Consider the following 12367-nt stretch of genomic DNA (forward strand, 5'->3'; position numbering starts at 1 on the left):
CACACACACACACACACACACACAGGGGGGGGGGGGGGGCGCAACAGCGGTAATTAAAGTTTAAAACTCTCAAAAATGCTACAACTACTGTCACAAACTAGATGAATGTGAAGTGTTTTGTTAAAGGAGGATGAAAGCATAATTAAGGAGCACTATTGGAGTGACTTTGATGGTTACTGGACTCAGGATTAATTCCTTTGGATTCCCGCTGTATGAAGAAATTAAAGGACAGCGCGGAAGTGGAAACAATTCACAAAGGGATTAAACTGTTTAAAACACATGCTCAAAGTAAGCCGGATTTTGCCGATGTGTTTATGTGGATTCAAAAGTCGTAAATAATCTACAAAATGGAGGAGACCGATCTGATCGGGGCAACTGTGACAAATAATCTGACTGAAACCGGCATGGGCAATGACTATGTTTTAAAAATGCGCTTATCCAGAATAGCCCGGTTTGGACACTTTACGGGCAGAAGAAACATTTCTATTAAAGAAAGAATTATACATGTCTGTCTTTTTATGCCTTTAATAGCTACTAACTTGAATTGTTATTCAAATCAATTATTTTTTATATTTTATTGTAATGTAGAGACAAGGCTTTTAGTGATATTTGGCCTCAAATCATCTGAGGCCTGGCGCCATCTTTGGCGCCCCCCAGGTTGGGAACCACTGGTCTAAGTGATGTTTTTACATTTCAGTCCAACACCCAAAGGTATTCATTATATTTCAAACTAAAGCTGAACAAATATTTCCTGAAATGTTTGCATAGAAAGTTACTTTACTGATTAATCAATTAGTTGACTCATGGTTCTAGAATAAAATATAGCATCATGTAAGAGACAATCATTTGGATGTGGATGATGTTTCTGAAGATATGTCTGGTATATGGTTTAAACAAAAACAACATTATTAAAAATGTTAAGCATTCAAGTGTGTTACCAAGCTGTCACTCATGCTCTGCCCATAGTTACCATGGCACCCAACAGATGGAAGCTGACTACAAGCGACTGCTTCTAAAAATGATTCCTTAGGGAGTGACGTGCAGACACATGGCACTTTCAGTCAGTTTATATAAGTTCAGTATTGACAGGCTGTGTATATTGTAACTATAAAAACTTCCAGGATGGTTGTTATCATCAAGTTTCAAGCTATGGGGACTTTATATTTCAAAAAAACGATATATCCTTATGTATAAACTACTGAATTGGTTGGGTTTCAGTGTATGCAAATTGCAATCAGAGAGAAAATCCCCTGGTGAGCGTATTAAAACATTAATTTAACACTATCTAACAATGAAACAGATTCCTACTTGTCATTACAAAAGGCTATTGATTTATAGAGTGGGGGGGGACACACACATATTGTCTTTTGAGACATACACCCACTAACCATTCTTTCTCAAATGCGATAGTATGAAGAGGGGGCTCGGTCACACAGCTTAATTAGTTAGATGAAAAGTGATTTCCCGTTACAAGCAGTTTCCTGCCGTTCCGGTGAGGTGTGAATGTGTTTGTTGGCGAGAAGAGAGCCAGCTGTGTCTGTCACATGGCAGTTAGGCAGGTGTTCAACAACTCTGTCATAGCTTTATATCCATCGTCCCATCATGAAGCCACAGGAATAATCTATCAAATTGTTTGACATCTTTTTTGTCTATGAGGCCTTAAACATGTCTCTGTGTTTCTTTTGATCTTCAATAAGCCCATGTGAATGTCTGCTGTGATGGATAACAAAGGATAGCAAAGAAGAAATAATGTGGCTCTGACCTTTCACCTAACCCCTGGGGTTCATGGCCTAAAACTCACAAATGGTGGAGTCAATGTTTTTTTCCCCTCACACATCCCCCCCATTGTCCACTATGAAGTCACAACACTTCATAGAATTGAATCATGTTGGCTGTCAAGTTTTTTTTTCAAAGGTGAAACTTGATCAAAGGCAAGACAGGGAGCTCGAACCAACAGGCAGAAAACTTCTTCTCAACCAAAGGCTCTTTGTGGAGTTATTGTTGTTGTGTAAGTAGTCTCTAATAATTCCACACGGCGCACACAAATACTCACACATTCACACACACCTCCCCCAGATTTTGTACGGCTGCTTTGTAAGCTTGCCTATAGGAAGACCACCTGGTCAGCTTCCAGGCAAACAGATGGACCAGTCCTGTCTCCTCTTATTAATTTCAAAGTGAAGTGTGAAATACAGAAAATACATGCAAACAGCAGGCGAACAGTAGCCATCATTATCTCATACTTCAGATGACATCCGGATGAATTAGTAAAACCCCAGGAATAAAACCCTGAAAATTGGCATTAACATGAAATCCCATTCCATAAGAGTAATGAGTCCGGTTAATTGAATTTCCCCTTTTTTCTCTCCCTTTGATTATTTTTAGCACTAAGACAGAGATGAAGCAGACGCTGGACGTCACAGAGGTCGGATATTATTCTGCGATCCTCTCATTAGCGCTTCTCTCACCAAGTCATGGACAGATGAGAGAGTGGGCTGGTGCGATCAAATGATAGATGAAAAATGTACAGCAAAGACAAATCCACTGCAGCTGACCGTTATTTCTCATCAGTAGTTGTTTTTTATGTGAATTAATTATTTTATTGGAGGGAAAATCTCCACATTATATTAGCTTTGATTTATATGTTTTTCTCTGTCATAAAGAATACATTGCAGATATTAAGCTTAGAAATGTTCAGCATCCATTGAGATCAAGAGATCTGGGCTGCTACTTTTATACACTGTAAGTATAAAAACAAGTTGTTAATAGCTAGTGACTATGAAAGGATTTGTTAATAAGTTATATTCATTTAGAAGTGATGACATTTACATACTGATGCACACTCACTCACTGATCCACACAGTTTCTTCTCCTCAGTCTCTAATGGGATCATTTTATAAACCGGTTAATCTTGGCCGAGGGCTTAGTCAGATTAATTGCATTACAGGGCCGTTAATCCACGAAGGAATAATGATGGACTTAATAAAACAACACCTGGTTTCTACTCAGATGATATACAACCTAAACTGAAGGATGTCACATTTTTTGTAATGTAGTGAGAGTTAAAAATAGAGGTTATTTTACTCTCACTTCATTTGCTGATTTACAGTCTGGTTACACTTACATTCAAGTAAAATAGTTTGCCTTGAATTAATGAGAATAGAATCTAGAGAAATGAAAAACATATTAAGCCTAAAACTACAAATTGGGTGCGAGGACTTACGTCATTTCTGTTGGAGTTGAGGTAGGGACTGTACATTCACCAGGATCAAAACTCCAACCTTTGGTATTTAAAAATGAATCAGCTCAAGGAATCGTTGCTCCATTCACAGCTGATGGCAGATGTCAGCAGGTAAGGTCCGAGGTAAACACAGAACTCTGCTGACAGCTAGCAGCCCTCAGCTGTCCAACAGCTCTTCCAAAGCATCCAGAGAGGAGCGAGTCAACACAGCCAAGACGAGTCACAGCCAAAGCAACCTGAATTGCCCCATCCTGAAGTCTGCAAGCCCCCCTCAGCCCCCACCCCCTGACTCCACCACCAACACCACCACCCACAGCCAGCCACACACCAAGGCACACACACATCAGACAAATGTAAAAACAAAATGACAATAAAAAGTGGTGGGAGGAGTCAATATCTGAGTTTAAGAGTCAAATCCCTCAGGGACCCTCCATTCCCCGGACACTGTAATCCCTCCAGAGAGCACGCTCTCAGACTCATCAGGCTACATAGGACAGTGAGAGAGATGAGGTGATGATGCCTGCTAATGGTAACATGTCAACAGTAGTGCTTTGTTAGTAACCCTTTTGCTGAGCGAAGAATAAACGACAAAGGAATGATGGATAGAAGGGTTAATGTTTTAATGTCACAGTTTGTGAGCTTTGAGGTCATCCTGATGGACAGCAGATTAATGCTTTAATTACTCTTGAGCCACAGTGGTCAAAGAGGATATATAATAATGTGCACTAAGATCTCTGTCAATCGTTACGTCACACTCAACAAAGCCCAAATCATTATATGCAAAGATGTTATATCTAATGTTCTCAATAACGTCAATATATAGTCATTTTAAAAAAGACAGTTACGATTTTAAAGGTTTTGGCAAAAATGAGATGCATCCATTCAAGTCACATACAATCCAACATTCATAGATTTAAGTATCCCCACCATTCAACAAAACTCCTTAACTCCAAAGCCCAAATGACCGACGTGATTCATGTGAGGATGGTGTCACGCTGATTTCCTTCTAGTCTCCCAGCAGCATGGGACTTCACATCGTATAGAGCAGTATCACATTATTCTAATTAGGGAAATGTGTTGTAAAGCTATTTCCTCTTCAAATAAATGACCAACTGCACAACAAAAGCCAGAGGGATCCCATCCCTGTCGGCAAGGGTTGTGTCATGAGAAATCACTCATCCTAAATCCCTTGACACGTCATACTCATTGAAAGGGCCCTCTCAGGGAAGAGGCAGTATTTTCAGGATGAGAGCGAGAGAGAGAGAGAGGGAGAGAGAGGAAGGGGTTACACAGGGGAGTAAGAGGGACACCACAGGGAGAAGGGGGTACTGGGGTCACACCAGCACCTCTCAGCCAAAAGAGGGGCCTGTGAGGGGAAGGCTCAGGCAGCCATCCCTGCTTTTGGCTGGTACCATGTGAAGCTCGCTGCTTCCTCTCTCTTCCTACTGAAGGGCTTTGTTTCACACGCAAACAGCAGCAGTGGCCTCAACATGCCCGGCCAAGCGCTGCATCCAAACTGGCATGGGTGAGAAAAGAAGGGAGGGGGTTCGAACTGGAAGGGGTATAAGGGTATAGTGAGGGAGGGAGGGAGGGCAGTGGGCATGTCCAGAATGCCAGTTCTTTCAGGCCACTGATGTCATGCCTGTGCCCACCGTGGGAGAGCAGCGGAGGGACCAAGGCGCCCCTTTCTCTATCCCCCTCCACAGTCCCTTTTTCCACGATGAATGAATCTTTCAGAAGCGCCGGCCCATTGTGTCCCATAATCGACGGCGATTATCCCGATTTTATGCTGCCTTCCCAGTGCAAGGAGGTTCCCTGAGTGGTGGCATTGAGGACCGCTGCGATGCAGCAAGGACCACGAGGGGTTGTCCTAGCAACACTCTGCGGCTTAGAGAGAAGGGGATGAAGAGGAAAGAGGAAGCACACAGCCACACACACTCATATACACAATCAAAGGCACACACGAAATATTAAGATGGGAAACTTTAAAGATTAGCCGACAGGACGGCGTGTTATTTTTTTCCCCTCACCAAAGAAAGTTTAATTTCATAGACAGGTTAGTAATTCATTCATTTTGTTCTTTAATTATTTCTAAAACTTGACAGGATATGTCCCAAAAGGAGCTTCTTTAGTGTGCGGGCTGCATAATTGATGAGCTTCTGTGAAAGTCTTTGCCAACAATGCCACACTACCATCTACAACATGTGCTTACATAACAACTAACAAGTCAGCATTAATGACAGGTTGCGTGGTGATACTTATCTAATTCAGGTTGTTGGGAATCATGTGATAGCTAAGAGGAAGATGTAAATGAGAATACAAGTTTCCCACTGGTCTTTCGAGGGGCCCGGTGCCCGTTCTCATGACTGGAGCATCACAATATACTCTGAGGTAAAGACAACTGGAGCTGGGCCAGGCTCCGGATATATCTGCCCCCCCCCCCCACNNNNCCCCCTGGGACTCAGAGCCACTTGCCATGCAGTGGGAAGAAATGGACTCACACATACTGGGTGCCTAGGAGCTGTGAAAAGCCCCCACACCCCCAAAATGAAGCTCTCAGCAAACACTTCAGGTTGTGCTGTGCATAGGAAGTGAGAGATAAATTCCAGGATCTGAAGAAGGGGAAGCTTTGTCACTCTACGACTCCCACTTATGTATTCCTTGATGGTTGTGGGGATGAATGCATTCAGTGATAGATAGCAGTAGAGAGATGTGGGGACTGTCATGCAAATCTGGTTTATTCCATCAGCAGTGTAACCTAAACAGTAGCAAAACAAACACACAAGACCCTCTCAAAGTGCTGCTTGCTTAGACACAAAAGTAGAGGGGCAGTAGCCAAACAACTTTCCCATCAGGAAGCTGCCTTCAAACTTTGCTTAGATTTAACCCCAAATACCAAACCACAATCAATAATCCTCTTTTTCCCTGTATGCATTTCTCAAACAACGGCCCAAATTGAAAGGAGCTAGCTATTTTTCTTTCAATTCATCGAGACTACTTTCAAAGAATGTTAATGGTAAAGGTTCTCATCCGAAACACACAACCAACTCGGCCCAACCCCGGCGATACATATATATGTATCTATATCTATATGTAAGGATAGTTATATAGATATATCTCAGCAATCGACTCGAAAGCTGTCTTCAACAAATATTGTAACTGAACCCAGGAGTGAGAAGACAGTCGGATCAAAGAGTAACATAGAGGAAAAGGAAATGCACATGGAATAAAGCTGATTTTGCTGATATTCAGACAGGGTAATACCATGCAATTTGCTCAAATATAGTCCAATTTGAGCAGAACAATGTATTATGTATTATCTATAACTGACCTCTGTAATATTTGTATTCTTTGTGCAATTATGAATGGCTAAATTGAATGTGTGTGGGCTGTCTGTTCTTGATGGGTTAATCCTTCAATAGTAACAGGGCAAGGATTCAGTACCATGGTCAGTGACAGAGACTCAGGCCTCAGCTCAGAGCTGTAGTGCTGAAAGAGCTGCTTACAGTAGGTTAGCACGCTGCACTCCAGCATTGAAGCTATGAAAAGTTATACAGTCGTACACACAGTTGTTGACAAATTAGTAACACTATTCTACAAACTCTATACAGAGGGAGATAACGTTTCCAGAGAAAATCACTCAAATTGACCCCCTGGGAGCAAATATTTTATAGAGCCAATCTCCAGCCCAGTTTTCATGAGAAACAATGCTTCTGAGGAATGCATAATCAGCAGGAGATGTGACATTGAAACTCCTGCTGTGTTGCTTTCATCACATTTTTTACCATTCTGTTTTACAATCAGGCTGCATCAGCATGCTGGCAACGCATGATTAAACCATACAGTACGTGTCTGTCCCTCAGCATCCTCTAAGGTTTCCCTTTGTTTGGCACAACGCTTTGTGTCCATAATGAGGCAGTCATTAGAGAGAGCCTCTGGGAATCCTGAGGCTAGCGTTGTAGTTTGCATATGTCCCTCAGATGTGACCAGTCGTACTGTAATTATGTGCTAACAGCCTATTATGCTGGGTAGTGGCTGTTATAGGGCTGCTTTGGGTAATTCCCATTCATCTGTATAATATCTGCAAAGGGATTTAGTTTGATGGAATTTAATCCAACTGCAAGCAACTTCACAGTCAGAGGTAAAGTAAGTTTACTCATCCTCACGTCTTTCGCTTTCTACCGTCTTTCTTGTGTTCAAAGATACACACAAACACTCAACCATATTTCTCAACTCGTGCAACTCTCAGTCTTTCTTCCATCACCTTGAAATAGTCTTAATTGTCATGCTATGTTTTCAGAAGTGTCCTTCTAAGCTGCAACCAAATACATGTTGTGACAGCCCATGCAATAACCCAGCCCCAATATATTGCCTAAAGCTGCACCTATAGAAGATCATCTGAGAAAAGAAGTGCATCCATAGTCATGTGAAATATTCCCACTGTTCCTCCCCACGGCCTCCTCTATTTGATGAGGGGCTACGCCTATTGCAGACAAACGCGCATGTTCCTCCTATAGCTGCTCCTGTGTTCACGTCGGCTGCATATGAAGTGATGCTAGTGTCATTAGCAAAGGCGCATCTGTTTAAGAGAGCTGGCTATATAGCCGCACGCAGCTTCTGATGGCTTTGGTCAGATCCCCATAGGAGCTCATTAAATCTGTCAGTAAGGCAGGACCACCCCACCCCCTATACACTCCTCGCTATGGTATACCCGCTACAATGTTGTAAGGGGGATGACAGTGGTGGGGGGGAGGGGGAGCAGCAGTAATTCCATATAAAGATAGATGTGTTACAATGTATGGGGGAAGGGTGGAGGAGAAATGGGGGAGGGTGGAAAAAGGAAGGTGTGGCTGATGAAGGTAGGGATGGAGACAAAGACAGGGAATTGCAAGCAGATGAGAGAAAAAACTGAACATGGAGAGAAAGGGTTAGACAAAGGTTAAAGATTAAAGCAATCAATTGAAGTAGAGAATGAGATGGAGCATGTCTCTTCATCCACAGTGTATGAAGGGGCTTCTGTTTTATCAGGTTATCTGTGGGTACATGAAGAGCTGACATCTGTGTTGGGCAGCTGGCCCTGTGAAATGGGATTAGTGCACAAATCACGTTTCATACTTCACTAGACTCACCTGCTACACTCTCAAATTTATATATACTCAGACGATACGCGTACTCTCACTGTCTAACCCACTTCCTGCTCACATTTGTGTCGGTACAATATGTGTAAATGCTAACACACACACACACACACTCTTGTCTGCGTTCATAAATCTCAGTTGGTCAAGTCCCTTGGTATTGGAGGCGGGTTGGGTGGGAGGGGGGGGGTTACAGTCTCACTCAGGAATTGCCAATAAGGGAGCTAAGGAGGATGCATGTTCTCTCACTAATTAAACACTGGAGTCTGTAGGGACTGAGCAGAGCCTGCAGCAGTGGCCGTGCCCCCGCTCTCCTCACACCACCCCGCAGTGATGACAGAAAGGGCATTCCTGCACACACACTCAGCTCATTACAGGAGCCAGCTTGACCAGGGGACCACACACACACAGACACACGTACCTTTTGCACATCGCTCCCCAAAGACTGGAGGCTAAAATGATCACTGGCTATAAGGCGTGTTAGGTCACGTCTGCTAAAAAATGTGAATGCTCAGTTCGAAAAAGAAACTTCATAGCTCTGGCCATATACTGCACAAACGTGTCATACAGTATTGCTTGGTTTTAATTGTTGTTAAGCTTTTGGGATATTTGCCATATGTTAACTGGATATCATGCAATGCCTTTAACATGAAACAAAAGTTGAAACATATGTACACATGGCATATGGTGATGTTAACATACACACATTTCTATAAGCTCCCTGTACACAATGCAGCTTTTTCCTAATTGCAACATTCCCAGTCTGTGTCTTTGCACTGAGAGAAACACATCTGATCAAGGATGACCAGAATACAATGGGGAAGCATATCAGGAAAGCAGAGAAGTGTGACTGAGCTGACAGGCTGCTACGCTCTCATTCTACAGTATGCATTTCTCTTCCTCACTACACTCCCTTTTTCCCCACCTTTGTCTCCCTTTCTCTCTTTTTTTCTGTATCCTCCTTTTTCACACATGCCAAACGACACATCGTTGTCTTCGCAACATAATGTATTGACCAAAAAAACGATTTGTTATGCATGTCTGACAGACAACACATTTCCAACAGAGGCTGGAACAAAGCTCTTGTTTCCAGGCACGGCAGCACAAGGAAAAAACCCGTGGAAGTATGAAACACCTGGTGTGAGCGTGAGTGTTGGCCAACTGTTTTAGTGCAGCAAACTGGATTTTAATCACCAAGTCCAATGAGGTGTGAAGTGGAAAAAACCTGAAAATAAATCTGCGAAGATAAAGACTGAAAGGGATTTAAGAAATATGTTTGGTTGAATGATCATTAAACAATAACCCTTGACTCACTTTCACAAAAGCAAAACTTAGAGACTGCCTTCCTTTCAGGACCACTTCACTGACACTCTTCTTACATTAACACATACACTTTTACACATAATATATATCATTATATCTGTTGTCACACATAAAATAAAACAGAGGGACCCCCTGCTGCTCCTCACATCATTGTTTTTCTTTCCACGTCACTGTTCCCTGCATACTTAGACAAACTATGTAAATATTTCTTCAGTCACACGCAGCAGTGGAATGCCATTGAGAGAGAATGCGCCCGCTTAGGCTTTTTTTTCATCGCTTAATTATGACAGCCTGCTTATAGTCACAGTCAATCATTATCAAAACCTCTGGGCAAAAACATTTTTTCCACTGTTTGATCCCAGTCACAGCCAAATCCCCAGAGTGCACTAGCCTATTCTGCTCAGAAGATGGTAAACCCTCCTCCGTCGAGATTTAAGGCATACAACATAAATTCCCCGAAATCCCGCTTTGCCGTAATCCCCTACTACTATAAGAGGAGGCAGGATTCACAGCGATGTCAGGATCCATCTTGGAACAAAGGAGTCTGTACATTGTTCAGAAAGACTGATGTAAAACGGATCTTAATTCAAATTTAAATTGATTTGAAATTAGACTTATTTAAGTTTATGTATTTTCAATGTATTCTGTTGGTTAAGGTTATATTTAGGGGATTACATTGCAAATAAAACAGTAGAGGTACATTATTTAGTGAAGAAGTATTAGCCTTTATATATATATGGATGGATGGATGGATAGATGGATAGATGGATAGATAGATAGATGGATAGATGGATAGATAGATAGATAGATAGATGGATAGATAGATAGATAGATGGATAGATAGATGGATAGATAGATAGATAGATAGAAAGATAGATGGATATATGGATAGATAGATGGATGGGTGCAGCTCCTAATTAACCAGTACATAATGTGGTGAGCCAAAACGCTCTAACAAACCCCTCTCTGTGTTCTTTAGCTATTGAGGCAAGCCGCTCTTGGAACACGCCACCCCTACTAGAATAATGGGCCACTTTACAGGCCTCCAAGTGAGTTCACAGAATCTGGAGCTGGGAAACCGCTAGCACAGGGTTCATGGGGAGGAGGGGCAATTTAATTGTTTCCTTCGTTTTTGTTTTTGTAGCCCCCTCCCCTCCTCTCTCTCTCTCCTCTTTTAGTTCTGAAAGGGGGGCTGACAAACATGCAATGAAGGGGATTGTTGTGTGTTCCACTGGACAAGTGGGTGAGGTAAACAAAACTACACTGTAGGATCAGCTGGGCCCGTCCGGATGGGATAGGCTGAGCAGTGGGGAGCAGCAGACATGCTGAGGGACCATTGGTCCAGTGTCTGTGGAGTGGGAGGGTAAAGGGTCCTGAGGGAGAGAGAGCACCGGAAGAAGTGGGTGGTGGACATGGGTGCTGAGGTTACTCCCCAGAGGGCCGGCATTGTGTTTGGTGCTGAAGTTCTCATGCATGGCCCGCTTTGGCTCCCTCAAACGTCGGAAAGTGATGGAGCTCTAGGCGATTAAGGGGACAAGTGGCAGCTCTGCTCCGCGCTCCCACAGCTCCGGCTATTTACATACTCAAGAGGAACATTAATGCCTGCCGATCCCCCGGAGCTGAACAAAGAAGCACACAACCCTGCCCCAGAGGCCCATTACGCACTTAATTGAGGATTTGTGGAATAGTTAAAAGGGGCAAAGGAAGAGGAAGGTGGATGAGATGGGGAGGGGTGGTGGGGGAAGTGAGCAATGACACTTTTTAACAGAAATGCTAGTTTTAGTGTTCCTGTTCAGGCAAGAGCTCAGGATCAAATGTAAATGATATATAGCTACATCTTTGCCACCATATGGAAACCCCCTGCAAACGTTAAATCCTTTTTTTATTCTCTATTTATCCTCTTCTTCTCAATTCCCCATTCGCTGATCCTCCCATTATCCACATCATGAAACTGACATAAAAGCTTTACTTTATAAAGGAAGGATTGGAAGAGAAATTCAGCCAGAGCAACTCAAATAATGAATAAAGAATCTATTAGAATTAACATATTTCAAATGCATTTTTGATTCTGTAAAGTCAGTTCATCTAGTATTTAAAACTGTAAACGCTTTATTTCTCTATTCAACTCAATCATACTCTTTTTTCAGTTGTTCTTGGTATGTGATTGCCTTGTGTGTTGCGGCATATGGTTCAAAGAGCAGTGGCTTAAACAAAACAAAGGTAGCTCCCTCTGATAACAGTGTGAATCTGTCAGTCTGCATCTTGGGACAACTGCTCAGATGAACTCTTCCATTTGTTGTGAACGAATCACTTCATGTGCTTTAATTATGAATATTTTGTTGCCGCACAATGGGCTGATTGTTCTCAATGGCATGGTCTTTGGTGCCAAGAGAAAAAACAAAAGGAGATGGATAGACAGATGGATAGATAGATAGATAGATAGAAAGATAGATGGATATATGGATAGATAGATGGATNTTTGTTGCCGCACAATGGGCTGATTGTTCTCAATGGCATGGTCTTTGGTGCCAAGAGAAAAAACAAAAGGAGACCCCCCCCCCACCCCACTGTCCCTCTTCCCTTTACCAATCACTCTCAGAGCAATTTCATGTCTCCCCCTGCTGACCTGAATTCCGATATAGCAGGTTTCAATGGGATGTGGGTGGTT

At 42.6% G+C, this 12367-nt stretch overlaps 1 protein-coding gene across 2 annotated transcripts in view; it reads right to left on the minus strand.

The window, feature by feature from the left end:
- LOC104963688 (excitatory amino acid transporter 2-like) overlaps window positions 1-12367 on the minus strand; it is a 30250-nt gene that overhangs the window by 12548 nt on the left and 5335 nt on the right. The window contains exon 1 of one of the 2 annotated variants that reach the window (XM_010792307.1): window positions 3224-3477. The exons of the other annotated variant lie outside the window; for it this stretch is intronic. Within the exon in view, the coding sequence (XP_010790609.1) occupies window positions 3224-3228 (5 nt within the window). The 5' untranslated portion in view covers window positions 3229-3477. Of the gene's footprint in view, window positions 1-3223; window positions 3478-12367 lie in introns of those variants that run through there. 2 annotated transcript variants of the gene reach the window in all.

Source organism: Notothenia coriiceps, unplaced genomic scaffold, assembly GCF_000735185.1.
Source record: "Notothenia coriiceps isolate Sejong01 unplaced genomic scaffold, NC01 NC01_scaffold00036399, whole genome shotgun sequence".
Taxonomy (NCBI): Eukaryota; Metazoa; Chordata; class Actinopteri; order Perciformes; family Nototheniidae; genus Notothenia; species Notothenia coriiceps.